The 15,638-nt window shown below is 44.2% G+C and overlaps 1 protein-coding gene across 2 annotated transcripts in view; it reads left to right on the top strand.

Moving 5' to 3' along the window:
- Positions 1 to 15,638, top strand: part of nav2a (neuron navigator 2a) — a 498,795-nt gene that overhangs the window by 423,700 nt on the left and 59,457 nt on the right. For both annotated transcript variants that reach the window (XM_059976038.1, XM_059976039.1), the window contains 2 exons: positions 1,679 to 1,702; positions 3,713 to 3,787. In XM_059976038.1, the coding sequence (XP_059832021.1) occupies positions 1,679 to 1,702; positions 3,713 to 3,787 (99 nt within the window). The remainder of the gene's footprint in view (positions 1 to 1,678; positions 1,703 to 3,712; positions 3,788 to 15,638) is intronic.

Raw genomic sequence — 15,638 nt, 5'->3', positions numbered from 1 at the left:
TCGAGATTCTTGTCCTTTACAACCATTAGGATGAGGTCAATAAATGTCTTTTAAAGGCTAAATTAAAATTCTAGTACTCCAATAATCTGAATTAACAGAAGCAAAGCCAACCCTTTTTTTTTGTGTGTTCTTCATTGTACTCCTGAGTGTCTGGATAACAGAGAGAAAAAAATAAGCTTGATATCAGAGAAGGGGGGAACAGATAATGCCCTTGCACTGTCCACTAAAACTGGTTAACAGAGACCAGTTGAAGGTTATAAAGGGATTTTTACTGAACTCACACATGTCAGCAACATTAGCTTTTTGCTGCCTGCCATCAGAACACTTTGCCCAAAGGCCATAATTCAATTTGACTGGTTCTTCCTCATCATTCAGCAGGAACAGAAGACAGCACCATTACACTGAGCTTGAGGGAATATTGCATTTGTCTCCTCTCTTCCATTGGCCCATTGTTTTACGACGCGGAGAAATTGACTTTGATCACTCAAAAGAATGAGCACCTCTGCTGCCAATGTAATTATGTCAAGCTCTTTAGAATTTGAACAACCGTACAACATGAAAGCAAGTTCTTCACCTACAACATCCATGCCAACTATCAAGGAACCTTGACACTGAATCCACAATGCTAGGGGTGATTACAGTATTGAAAGTTGAACTGCTATAAAATCAGAGACGACAGCATACTTTAATTAGATCATAAGACCACAAGACATAGGAGCAGAATTAGGCCATTAGACCCATCAAGTCGGCTCTGCCATTCCATCAGGGCTAATTTATCATCCTGCTCAACCCCATTCTCCAGCCTCTCCCCGTAATCTTTGGCACCTTGACTAATCAAGACACTATAAACCTTCACCTTAAATATATCCCAATAACATGGCCTCCACTGCCATCTGTGGCAATGAATTCCACAGATTCTAAAAAAAATCTTCATCATCTTCTAGTTGGAGGCTGTGCCCACTGGTCCTGGACTCCCCACTATAGGAAACATCCTCTCCACATTCACTTTCAATAAGCCTTTCAATATTCAATAGGTTTCAGTGAGATTCCACCTTATTTTTCTAAACTCCAATGAGTACAGGCCTAGAGCCATTAAATGTGTTTAGTTAGAGATGCATACAATCTGGAAAAATATATAAAGCTGATAACTTTAATGTACAGAATTTGTGAACGAAGGGTGAAAGCTGAAGACTGCCAGTAAGTGAAAACGTGCATCATTATTGCTTTCTAGCCAAACACAGGCCAGTCCTGATGAGTCTCAGTCGAAAATGTTGACTATTAATTCTTTTCCTGAGATGTTGCCGGGCCTGCTCACTTCCTCCATCATTTTGTGTGTAGTACTTTGAATTCCAGCATCTGCAGATTTTCTCTTACTTGTGATGGGGCAAAGGAAACCAGAGAAGCCATTTATTCGAGTAACACACACAAAATGCTGGAGGAGCTCAGAAGGTCAGGCAGCACCTATTGAAAAGAGTAGGCAGTCAACGTTTCAGGTTGAGGTCCTTCATCATTTAGTCATTGCTAAATCAAACTAAGTAAAGGAATAAGTTACTGAATGAAGTCCATGAATGTAGCAAGATCATTTTTCCAAAATTTAAATACTCCCTCACTGGACAGTGTTTTTCATATTTGCATTTCTTGGGGAAAAGAGTAACTTTTTTTTCTTGTTTTATTTTAGCCAGAGGAAAAGTCACAGTCAGAGGTAAGATAACTTTAAATATAATTCAAACATTTGAAATTGATTGTTAAATATTGATTGTTCATGATGCAGAATGAAACTTGGAACTGCTTCTAGAAGCATGAACTGGGTCAGTGCACACAATTTGTATAAGGTAGCTCCTATGTATTGTAAGTGCTTTCATAAAATACAAGAGATCAATAAGTCATTGTTTATGTAGATTAAAAAAGATATATTTGCATAAAATATTACTTGAGAAAAATATGGGTAAGGTGCTCTTTGGAACTGCAAGTATTTAGCCAAATGAGTAAAGAAATGGAAAAGACATAGGACAGAACTGGCTTCAAAGGAGATTTCCTGGATTGGGGAGAGAAGTTCACATCCTGTACCTTAAGTGAATGGTTGCTCATTATGCAAATAAATTATCTTGGCTTGATAATTATTGTAATTATCATTTAAATTCATGGAAATGATGGTTCCCTTGTAAATGGACATGGAAAGAAATATAGCCATGAATAAAGTAAACAGAATTCTGTGCGTGTGTGAATGTGTGTGCTAGCATGTGCACGGGCATACTGTGGAATGGAAGCAAAATTAAGGAGATCATCATCAACTTAAAGAGGACCTAGTCAGGAACCCTTTGGGTATTACATGATTTCAGACAGAGATCCACATCCATGATATTATTATTTCTGAATGGATCTTCCACAAAATGCCTGCAGATCACGTACTCACATCATTATTGGCAGTAGCTTTAGCTACCATGTTCTAAGCTATGGAATTCCCTCTCTAAACCTCTTCACTTCACTTTCCTTCTTCAAATGAGAGAAAGTCGTTTGTCCTAATTCAACACGGCATTGCTGTGAAGTTGCTTGGGATGTTTTTGTAAAGCAAAGAAGTAAAATAAAAGGCTCTTGCTAATATTGTGTATGGATCATAGAACAATATAGCACAGGAACAGGCTGTTCTGCCCTTCATGTTTCTGCTGACCATGATACCCATATATCTGTTTGCATATGGTCTGTATCCTTTCTCTGTCTTCTCATTGCTCACCAGAGTCCCACCATTTATTGTACAGTTGTAGATGTCATGTTGTTAGAAAAGTTTTGAGGTCATGAACATCTTCCATTTTAGATTCAGAGAATGTTAGCAAGACTGAAACTTGTAATTGTTGCAAGTCACTGAAACATTTTCTTTAGTTGGATTAAGTTTGCTTTACCCGAACTTGACTTGATAAAAAAATCTTTCACGTTTTAGAAACATAGAAAACCTGCAGCACAATACAGGCCCTTCGGCCCACAATGCTGTGCTGAACATGTACTTACTTTAGAAATTGCCTAGAGTTACCCATAGCCCTCTAATTTTCTAAGCTCTATGTACCTATCCAGGAGTCTCTTAAAATACCCTATTGTATCTGCGTCCACCACCGTTGACGGCAGCCCATTCCACACACTTTCAAAAATTATGACACAAAAAACCATAATAGTAATAGGATGCAACACACACAGATTGCTGGAAGAACTCACTGTAAATCCAAAGCAACACACACAAAATGCTAGAGGAACTCAGTTATAGGATATTAATTTGAGGGTGTATACTTGAAATCAGCAGCATAAAGGAGAGAGAAAAAAGCAGAGTAGAAAAGTGGATGGAAATCATATTCATAATTTATTTTAGTAAAAAAATAGTTGATTGAACCACTAATCTGTGGAATCATCAAGAGAGTTGATTACACTATGTCTCATGTGGCATAAACATTGCTTGAAGTGGATGGATTAAACATCCTATTGCAGGTGTCACAGAACTGTGGTGTACATCTATTTTTGATATGTTGAATTTTCATTGCAGAATCTTAACACAGTTCAACTAACTTTAAATCTTCTGTTAATAAAAAAATATTATGCATTTAGGGGTGCAGAGTTAAACAAGAGTTCAGCCATGATTTCATTAAGTGTCTCCAGTGGTTGAATCGTTTACCCTTGTTCCATTTTTCCTGTCTTCAAGTTTGCAAATTTTTTTGCTTTCTTTTTGCAGATCCGCAAACTTCGCCGAGAGCTGGATGTTTCCCAGGAGAAAGTAGCAGCATTGACAACTCAGTTGTCTGCCAATGTAAGTAAGCATTATGAGGGATGAATAGGGAAGGGGCAAGTGATTTAATGCAGATTTCATTAACAATAATACTTAGACTAACTGAGCATTTGTTTTCTCTGTTACACTTTTACACACCAAAGGGAATGCAATAACTTAAAATGTTGATGCTGAGCAGTAGTAATTTTACTCATTTTGCAAGATTTGATTCCTCTCATCTTCAAGCTCATGAATGCAGGTTTGAATCCATATGATAATTTTGTTATTGGTAGAAATTGCTATTTTATGCGATTTTTGTTTTTTTTAGTTTTGTTAATTTTAATTTTTTTTGTAGCAACAGCAGTACAATGCACTGCATAAAATTATTACAGTATTGTGCACAAGTCTTAGACACCCCAGCTATATATCTAAGAAGTTTGCACAGTTAAATATATGATATTTAAGTGAACAGTTTGGCAAAACTTGCAACTTACTATTGCCGGTAGGAATCACAGTCCTCTCTTTGACAAGAGATGTTACTGTTCTGATGTTTGACTCCTTATTGCCTATTGCATCTAAATGATCTGTTTCACGAGTTGGATGTGAAGAAGAGCCTGAGTCATTTGACCTCTTTGCTGATCCTTCTTCTGTTATGAGGACACTCTGGCCCTTCTCCTGAGAGCAACAATAAATCAGGATTTTGCTTGTTTTAGTGATGTGCTAAGGTGAAGGGTCACGGCCCATAATATAGAACATTGACGTGGCTGAAAATAGTAGTTGGCAAAACTAATAAGTCACCAACCAACGATCAGCTGACACTGGTTTGGAGTTTTACAAAGTCGGTGGATTATGTAAAGAAGACAAGAGTTAAAACTTGGCAAAACGTTCTATACTTACAAAGTCATAGTAAGATATGGATCCATTGAGTCCGCACAACCCACTAGCCAGCCATTTTACACTTATCCTACGTTAATCTTATTTTTTTGTTCTCCTCACATTCACTTCAATTCACTTCAGATTCCAGTACCCACCAACTCACTGGTGGCAGTTTATAGCTGCCAAAAATCCGCACAGTCCCAAAAGAACGTGCAAACTCCACAGACAGCTCCCCAGGCCAGAAATGAACCTGTGACCTTGATATTGTAAGGCAGCAGCTCTATCAATTGTGCCACAGGGTCATTCGGAGCAAAAATTATCTTAATGTAAGAGAGGGCATGATGAAATATCGTTTCAACTCCTGATGGTGTTGAAACTTTTCAATGCCTTGCAGACAAAAAAAATTGAGAACAAATATGCAACAGTCCATGCACTGTTGTTTTCTTTAATACCATATCCATAATCACATGCTTTCCTGTTTCGGTATCTTTGATTTAGTATGTAAAACCTCCACCAGATGATATCTTAATGTTTTTCCAAAACAGTGGTGCCGCTTCAAATAAAATAATTCAAATATTTGTCATCATTTTGTTGAACTGATTTACAGGATGCGATTGTCACTGGGAAGGTCATAAAAGCTTAGATAAAATACTGATAAGTTTGTAAATGGATGAGTGTAACTTTATAATAGGATTTTGAAATTTATTTGTCAGCTGGCTTTTTCTCAAAAAATTCTGAGTTGTGACTTTTAAAGTAGGATTCAGAATATTTAATTTGAGTTATATAATTATGGGTATAATAACTAAAATGATCCTTAAAACTTTTTTTAAAAAATGTGTACAACCTTTGCAGACAAAAAGCACTAGCTTCCTATCACCGTAGGTTCTGCAGATAGCAGGACTTTAGGCCAAATTTTCAACTGACTCCATGTGTAGAAAATATCTGAACAAGCAGTGTTACTTTTTTAAAGCTAAATAAAGAAAAGGGAGTAACTGAGAGGATAGGTAAATAGGGAAGTGAGGGTTTTCAGTCGGATGAAAGAAAATAAAAGTAGTCAATTGATTTAGGAAAACAGTTTCATGAACATTATGAAACATGTTATCTAACAGCTTAAAAATTAAATCATCTAACACAGTTCATTTCAGTTGAAAATTGACTTTTCCTGGAGTGAAACACAATAATTACCTTTTCCAAACGATTTTGTGTCTCTGTGGAAATTAGATTATGCACTTCTCAATATAAATCACCCTTGCATGATGCTTGCTATTGCTTCATGGGCAGAGTCCATGTTGCCAGTTTTTGGGTATTTCCATGACAGCTGCATTATGCTGTCACTTCTTTTCCACTGACGTAAACTTTATTGTGTACTTATAACCCCCTCTTCCCTGTGTCTCCAACTAACAATGAATCTCAGGATCTAGCCCCAATATCGCAATCAAAATCTCTCTAGTGCCACAATCCCTTTAGGGTCCAATCACTTTTCTCACACCTCACCAGGCTCCAAACACCATGCGGTGGAATCTTACCCCTTCACCTTAGCCTCATTTGGGCCTGTTGTGTCAGCCCTTTGCCCCTCAATATTACGACCAACTTGTGCTGCAGTCAAATGGAACGTGCAAAAGAAGTCCAGGCCTGGGCTCAGTGAAGCTGGTTATTGGCACAAGATGCAACAGTATTTTGCATGGCATGTTAATTCCTGCACCAGTATGGAAAAGGAATAAAAAGAGGAAAGAATGATCAAAATTAAAAATAAATAATTATAAGCAGGAAAACGAGATTTTCAAACAGGATATTGTGTTGCTTAATCCAGATGAGTTTCTTGAAATATTGAAGCCTAAAGGGAATTAAGGTATGATTTATTAAGTGTATAGAATTATGAAGGGATGAAAAATAACAGATAGAAATAGACATATAATGAAAGGTCTAGATTAGATACAGGATTAGATGTCATTGATTTAAGATTAGAGAGCAGTGGGTTATTTTACATGAAAGTTATGACACTGTTAAGTGCTGATGGCTGAATCAGCGACCAGGTGTGAGTTAAGAAGCCCAAGAGGAAGTTGAAGGAAACAGCACCAAAGGGATGTGAAACAAAGCAAATTACTGCACAAGATTATTGCTTGTGTGGACGATCAATGAGAACACATGATGTTCAAAACAACCAACTACTTCTTTGTAATTTCATGCAAAGATGCAGTTTATCTGGCAAAAGTGGTAAAGAAGGAGAATAAAGCTGATGAGGTACATTTGATAGTCTGACCAGGCCCTTTATAGATTCACTAAAGTTTAGCTCTATATAGGTATAGACATACAGCCCACAAGGCAAAACATTTGAGGTTGAATCTTACCAGAGTTTAATATCTTACTTTATGTTTTTTTTCCCCTTGTTATGCTTCTCAGAAAATAAAGCTTTTCATTTGACTGCTTATACATGTTCTGCACAACGAATTGACGTCGTTGTTGAGTTAATATTTTCACTTGTCATTAGATCTGTTACTATTTGCAGACTTAAGCATGTTAATCTACCATTGTGCAAATATATAAGTATTATGTTCCAAACTGATATTCCTGGATACATCTGCATATTCCATTCAGCTCTAAATTCTAGAGTTCAGCATTTATATTGTATTTTCGATTATTGTTGATGTTGGTCATCATTTCAGGTAAATAGGCCCGCAGCTTGAACTCTAATAATTCTGTTGCTGACCTATTGTAGTTCATAAACTGTAAGAACCCTGATTTCAATAAGTCAGCTCTGGTCTTATAGTTTTCAACTGAAGAATGAAAATAATGCATACTTGGGCAGTAACGTACTGGAAATTCACGTGTCTGTTAAAAATAAAGGGATCTGGGAAAAAGTGATATCAGGGTTGATAAAGATGCAGTTCAGCATCAGTTAATAACCACAGTCACTAAAATTTTACTAAATTTATTTCCCTCTCTTGTATTGGTGAAAATATAAAATAAAATAGGCTATAAGTGGGTATGTTGAAATTAAATACTTGAAGTATTTCTGCATATCAACTTCATTCAAGGAATAAGGGACTAGAATAAGGCATTGTTCATCTGGTGGCAGCTTGGCTAGAGAAGGTGTTTTGTGATGTATACATTTTCTGAGAAGGGCCTGTTATTTTAGGATGGGCTTTGTTCTTGATCATTATTCCTCTACTGATTCCCTGGGGGCACCCTTGGCCAGCATAGTCTTAGAAGTAGGAAGTGTTGAAAGCGTTGGTCCATCTGAATTCCTTGTGTTGGATGCTACATCAACATGTTTTCAATTTGTTCCCCACCTCCTGACATTTCCTAAGGAGTCAAATTCAAGCTTGGAATGAACAGGGGTATAGCGGATCTTCAGGATTTGTTTTCTGTTTTAATGTTCACGTTTAGGTGGCTCCAGCCAATGTCCAGTATACATTCCGTGGCCATTTTATTCATCATCATCATTATGTGCTATGTTGTATGACATGCGTCATCATGGTCTATTGACCTTGATTGTTCTTGGCAAATATTTTTAGAGAAGTGGTTTGGCATTGCCTTCTTTTGGGCGGTGTCTTTACAAGATGGGTGACCCCAGCCATTATCAGTACTTTTCAGAGATTGTCTGCCTGGCATCAGTGGTCGCATAACCAGGACTTGTGATATGCACCAGCTGCTCATAAGACCATCCACCACCTGATCCTGTGGCTTCACTTGACCCTGATCGAAGGGCTAGCCAGTTACTACACGTTGCCTAAGGGTGACCTGCAGGCTAGCGGAGGGAAGGAGAACTAAACACCTCCTTTGGTAGAGACGTATCTCCACCCTAGGTACCTAGTAAAATGGCCACTAAGTGTATGTTTGTGGTCTTCTCCTGCTGTAGCCCACCCATGTCAGAGTACGGCGTGCTGTGCATTCAGAAGTTCTCTTCTTTAGATCACTGTTGTAATGTGTGGCTATTTGAGTTATTGTCACCTGAACCGGCCTGGCCATTCTGCTCTGATCGCTCTCTTTAACAAGGTGATCGCCCACAGAACTGCTACTCACTGTTTTTTAAAAAAATTCTCGCAGCATTCTCTGTAAACTCAAGAGACAGTTATGCTTGAAAATCCCAGGTTTCTGAAATACTCAAATCACCCTGTCTGGCGCCGACAATCATTCCACTGTCAGAGTCACTTAGATTGCACTTCTTCCTTATTCTGATGTTTGGGCTGAACAACAACTAAACCTCTTGACCATGTCTGCATGCTTTTATGTATTGAGTTGCTGCCACATGATTGGCTGATTAGATACTTGCATTAGTGAGCGGGTGTACCTAATAAAGTGGCCCTTAGGTGTAATCTGAGTTAGGCAACACTGCGCTCAATGATTTGTTAATGTCAGAATTCTGAGGAAGAGGAGGAGAAAATAATTCGGCTTTGGCTGCTATTCACTGCTTTTGAACACATCTTGGGGGTGAGATCAGATTTGGCTGCATTCTTTGATAGTTGCCACAGCCAAATATTTCTTGATATCCACCATTCAGACCGACAGGATGTGTGGGCACCAGGCTGAAGCCCTGGAGCGCTGAGTCATTCTTGAAATCACGCCCTAGTGTGACTCAGCTTTTCAGAACAGAATGTCACAGGTTGAAAAATCATGCGGCAGTTGTTAAGAGTAGATTTTCTAATTGCAAATCTATCTGCACAAGAAGACTAATTCAAACCAGTTAAACCATCGAATGTTATTCACATGTTGGTTTTGTGTTCATTTATTATCTTAAGTCACGGCACAAAGTGCTTGCCAATATAGCATGTTTGGCATCTAATGTTTAAAAAGTATAGGAGACACTAAGATGAATGATAACAACTTTTGACTTGGTTACAAGGCAGCATTGTAATATCAGTGTCTGAATCAAGATAAAACGTGTTAATTCATGCCAAAAAAAATTGCACCAGTATCAGTTCCCTTCAAGCGTTGACTGTTTTATCCAATTATTTGGTTCAAAAACAATTTCATGACGTTTGGTTTGCATAACTTGGAGTGATACCTCTCTCTCCCTCATTAGTGAGAGGTAGAGAGAGCCTGTGGAATGGCAAAGTGTTGAGATGGATAGTGTTTTTTTTAAATGGACTCTAGATCATGGTCTCTTTAGGGCTTTGCTACTGTTTGCATGGTGGGTCGTGTGGGGGCTGATGCTGTTGCTGAGGTAGGTGGGGGTAAGAGAGTTGATGCTTTGCAGCTGCTTGTGAGTGGATGTCTGGGAAGAGTAAGAATTTCAGGTAGTATACTGAGTACATTCTCTGATATTAAGTGGATCCATTGAACCATTATTCTCATCTCCAAGGTAGCAGTCTGCCCTCTAGTCTGTTGTTCACTCTCTGAATAAGGCTGACCATTTGCTCACAAGATTGTGTTGTGATAGTTTCAGTGAGATGAATTTCCATGCCTGATATTTTCCATATAAACATTTTGATGTCAACTATATAATGTCACAATAAGGATGTGCATGAGAAAGGCTATAATAAATGATTTGCAACTGGCATGAAAATTGGTCATGTTATTGATAATGAATAAGGTGGTCTTCGGCTATTGAACAATATTGCTGAGCTGGTGAAATGAAGAGAGCAGTCGGCAAATAGAATTTAATACTAATAAACAACAGGTGATCACTTTTGGGCAGACAAATAAAACTAAGAGCGATATAATCCAATCATAAACACGAGAAAATCTGCAGATGCTGGAAACCTGAGCAACACACACACACACACAAGGTGCTGGGGAACTCAGCAGGCCAGGCAGCATCTATAAAAAAGAGTACAGCGACATTTTGGGCCAAGACGTACGAGAGATATAATGAGACCTAGAACCCCAAAAAGTATTCAAGAACAGATGGACCTTGGTGGCATAAGCAAAGATCTGTGAAGACAACAACAGGTTGACTTATGATTTCTTAACCCCATATGTCAAACCCACTCTCATTAGCCGTGGCAGGGTGGTTATAGTACAATGGCGACACAGGAACACAAATTCCGGAATCCAGAGAAACTCAAAGCATTCAGCAGGTGAAACAGCATCTATGGAGGGAAGTGGACAGTCCAGGTTTCAGGTCCAGAACTTCCATCTGGTATAAAGCAAGAATATGGTCACAGTTTGGGTCACTGCATTATTGGGGTAAGTGTTTTTTACACTGCAGAGGAGATTCATCAGGCTGTTACCTGGGATAGAACATTTCAGTCGTGAGGAAACCTGGATGTGTTGGGTATATTTTCCTTGGGAGTCCAGAAGGCCGAGCAGAGATCTAAATCAGACCCTAATTGTGCAGAAAATGTGCCACTTTTTGTCATAGCAGAAATGACATCTTGACTCAGGAGGCATACATTTAAGGTAAGAGTGAAGAGATTTAGAGAAGAATTGAGGGAGAAATTTTTCAGAGCATAATTGGAAGTCTGAAACACACTGAGGATGTGGTAGGTGCAGATACTCAGGTAGCACTTATTTAAATGAATGAAGCGCCTTGGCATGGAAGGCTGTGAGTGTTGGGAAATGGGATGAGTATAAAGAGGTACTTGATGCCACATGGGCGCACTAGGCTTGAAGAGCCTGCTGTACGACTATATAAAAACCTGTAAGCATGCTCAGATCATAACTAATGCATATGTGTCATGAGGCTGTACAGTAAATTACTCTTGCTCCTCAAGCTCATTGTCATTCTGGGCCTCCAAATGATTTGTCCTTTCTGGATGAGCAAACAAAGGGGGTGTGGCGACCCATTTCCTGGCACATCCGAACCGGCTCACAATTAAATAGCCTACGGGGGTTTGCGAGCACAGAGCTTTGGAGCCTCTGCGCCACGGGGGGTAGGTTGAGTGAGGCTTAAAAGTGAGGCTGGGGATTTCGAATAAAGTTTTTTCCTTCGACTGCAGTTACCGACTCCGTGTCGTAATTTTAGCGCTGCGTGTAGCACACCGCTACAATTGGTGGCCCCGACGGTCCAAACGATATTTGGACCAGAAATGACCGACGCCGCCTCTGTTCAGGCGGTTTCATTGAAACTGCCGGGTTTCTGGACACAGCGATCGAACCTATGGTTCCAGCAAGCCGAAGCCCAATTCCACGTTCGCCAGATCACCTCAGAAGACACCCGCTACTACTACGTGGTGAGCTGCCTCGACCAGGACACAGCGGCCCAGGTCACGGAGTTCGTACAGTCGCCCCCGGCAGACGGCAAGTACACGGAATTCAGAGCCCTGCTCCTCAGGACTTTCGGACTCTCACGGCGCTAGCGGGCTGCCCGTTTACTGCACCTGGATGGCTTGGGCGACAGACCTCCATCGGCTTTAATGAATGAGACGTTGTCTTTGGCAGACGGACACACACCCTGCCTCATGTTTGAGCAGGCATGCCTGGAGCAGCTGCCCGAGGACATACGCCTGCTGCTGTCCGAAGCAGATTTCAGTGACCCCCGGAAGGTGGCAGCCCGGGCGGACTTGCTGTGGAACGCCAAAAAGGTGAGCGGGGCGTCCATCGCACAGATCACCCAGCCCCGCTCCCAGCAGCAAACCAGTCCAAGCCCGGACACAGAGCCCGCCAACCCCAGGGGCAGGGGTGGGGGGCCCAACGAACACTGGTGCTTCTACCACCAGCGGTGAGGCGCAGAAGCCTGCCGTTGTCGCCCGCCCTGCAAGTTCCCGGGAAACGCCAGGGCCAGCCGCCGCTGATAGCCTCCTGTATGTGTGGGACAGAAGGTTGGGACGCCAGTTTTTGGTCGACACAGGTGCCAAGATCAGCGTTTTACCTCCGACGAGTTACGACACCCGCAGCAGGGCACCGGGTCCCCCCCTGAGGGCCGTGAACGGCAGCACAGTAAGGACCTATGGCACCCGTCAGGTGCAGCTACAGTTCAGCTCCAGCCAGTTCACGTGGGACTTCACACTGGCCTCCGTAGCCCAACCGCTTCTGGGTGCGGATTTTTTGCGGGCTCACAGCCTACTGGTCGACCTGCCCAGGAAGAGACTGGTACATGCCAGGACCTTTCAGACGTTATCCCTGGGTGCAGCCCAGTTGCCAGCCCCTCACCTCGGCTCCATCATGCTGTCCGACAACGACTTCACCAGGGTCCTGGCGGATTTCCCATCGGTTCTGGCACCACAGTTCACAGCGGCCATGCCCCGACACGGCGTACAGCACCACATCCCGACCCAGGGACCACCCCTCCACGTCCGCGCTCGGCGGCTTCCCCCGGACAAGCTCCGACTGGCGAAGGAGGAGTTCAAGAGGATGGAGGAATTGGGGATAATCCGGCGGTCCGACAGCCCATGGGCCTCCCCCCTGCACATGGAGCCCAAAGCGACGGGAGGCTGGAGACCGTGCGGCGACTACCGCAGGCTGAACGAGGCTACCACTCTGGACCGCTACCCTGTGCCGCACATTCAGGACTTTGCAGCAAACCTGCACGGCGCACAGATCTTCTCCAAGGTAGACCTCGTCCGAGGGTACCATCAAATCCCGATGCATCCTGACGACATCCCTAAAACGGCTCTCATCACCCTGTTTGGCCTTTTCGAGTTCCTCTGCATGCCGTTCGGCCTGAAGAATGCCGCACAGACGTTCCAGCGGTAATGGACGCGGTGGGACGGGACCTGGACTTCGTGTTCATCTACTTGGACGACATCCTCATAGCCAGCAGCGGTCGTCAGGAGCATCTGTCCCACCTTCGTCAACTCTGCTCCCGACTGAGTGAGTACGGTCTAACAATCAACCCCGCCAAATGCCAGTTCGGACTCGATACCATTGACTTCCTGGGCCACAGGATTACTAAAGACGGGGCATCCCCTCTGCCTGCTAAGGTAGATGCGGTCCGCCACTTCCCCCGACCCACCACGATCAAAAGCCTTCAGGAATTCGTAGGTATGGTCAATTTCTACCACCATTTCCTCCCTTCAGCTGCCCAGATCATGCGCCCCCTGTTCGCCCTGATGTCGGGTCCGGGCAAGGACATTACCTGGGACGAGGAGTCCGCCGCCGCTTTCCTTCAAACGAAGGAAGCTTTGGCGAACGCTGCGATACTAGTACACCCCAGAATGGACGCCCCTACTGCCCTCACAGTGGACGCATCTAACACGGCAGTCGGTGGGGTGCTGGAGCAACTCATCGCAGGTCGCTGGCAACCCCTGGCGTTTTTCAACAAACACCTGCGGCCACCCGAGCTCAAGTACAGTGCTTTCGACCGGGAACTGTTGGCGCTCCACCTGGCAATCCGGCATTTCAGGTACTTCCTAGAAAGTCGGCCCTTCACCGCATTCACGGACCACAAACCGCGTTTACGAAAGCGTCCGACCCCTGGTCGTCCGGCCAGCAACGCCACCTGTCCTACATGTCTGAATACACGACGGATGTCCGGCACGTCTCAGGTAAGGACAATGTTGTGGCGGATGCGCTCTCTCGCCCTACCGTTCATGCCCTTTCCCAAGGGGTAGACTTTGAGGTACTGGCAGAGGCACAGCAGGCAGATGAGGAGATTCCGAGTTACAGAACCGCAGTCTCCGGTTTGCAGCTCCAGGACCTCCCCATAGACCCAGGTGAGAGGACCCTACTCTGTGACATCGCCACTGGCCAGCCCCGTCCCATCGTCCCGACAGCCTGGCGGCGCCGTGTTTTCGACTCCATTCATAACTTGGCGCATCCCTCCATCCGGACAACTGTCCGGATGGTTTCCAGCAGGTTCGTTTGGCACGGACTCCGCAAATAGGTCAGTGAATGGGCCAAAACGTGCATGCACTGCCAGACGGCCAAGGTGCAGCGGCACACCAAAGCCCCACCACAGCAGTTCCATCCCGCCCACCGGTGTTTCGACCACATTCGTGTGGATATCGTGGGCTCCCTGCCAGTGTCGCACGGCACCTCCTGACTATCGTGGACCGGTTCACAAGATGGCCAGAGGCGGTCCCGCTCACCGACACCACCTCTGAATCTTGCACCCGGACACTGATTGCCAACTGGGTATCTCGCTTTGGTGTACCGGCCCACATTACCTCCGGCAGAGGCGCCCAGTTCACCTCCAGCCTGTGGTCAGCTAAAGCCAGACTTCTGGGGACTCAGCTGCACCACATAACTGCCTACCACCCACAGTCGAACGGGCTAGTGTGCGTTTCCACCGTCACCTGAAGTCGGCCCTCATGGCCCGCCTGCGAGGAGCCAACTGGGCGGAAGAGCTTCCCTGGGTCCTACTCGGCATCCGCACAGCACCCAAAGACGACCTGCACGCCTCGTCGGCCGAGTTGGTATACGGCGCGCCCCTGGTCGTCCCCGGGGAGTTCCTACCAGCCCCACGGGGGCCAGAGGAAGATCCTGCAGCAGTCCTGGGCAGACTACGCGAGAAGCTCGGTAACCTGGCTCCCATACCCACTTCACAGCACGGGCGGAACCCGACCTGCGTACCCAAAGACCTGCAGAACTGTAAGTTTGTGTTTGTACGAAGGGGCGGGCATCGGCCACCGCTGCAGCGGCCCTACGAGGGGCCGTTTACGGTGCTCCGGAACAACAGGTCCACGTTCGTGCTGGACGTTGGGGGGAAAGAGGAGGTTTTCACGGTAGACCGACTCAAACCGGCCCATGTGGACCTGGCGCAACCAGTCGAGTTTCCAGCACTTCGGCGCTGTTCCGGCCCAATCTGTGGACATTGGGGGGTGTATCGCCAGTTCTGGGGGGGGTTATGTGGCGACCCATTTCCTGGCACATCCGAACCGGCTCACAATTAGATAGCCTACAGGGGTTTGCGAGCACAGAGCTTTGGAGCCTCTGCGCCAGGGGGGGCAGGTTGAGGGAGGCTTAAAAGTGAGGCTGGGGATTTCGAATAAAGTTTTTTCTTCGACTGCAGTTACCGACTCCGTGCATGTAGCACACCGCTACAGGGGATTCTTTATTTCCAATTTAACTGCAGGAGTGTCAAAACCAGCACAGGTCATCTTCCAGATTAATTAAAAATCCATTTTACACCTCATTCCATTTCTGTGACCAAGCTTTTGCCAGAGAAATGTCAACAAAGTTAATTGAATTTCTT

Source organism: Hypanus sabinus, chromosome 7, assembly GCF_030144855.1.
Source record: "Hypanus sabinus isolate sHypSab1 chromosome 7, sHypSab1.hap1, whole genome shotgun sequence".
NCBI classification, from domain to species: domain Eukaryota; kingdom Metazoa; phylum Chordata; class Chondrichthyes; order Myliobatiformes; family Dasyatidae; genus Hypanus; species Hypanus sabinus.
The sequence above is the reverse complement of the archived record's forward strand: the minus strand, read 5'-3'. Positions and strand labels throughout refer to the sequence as shown.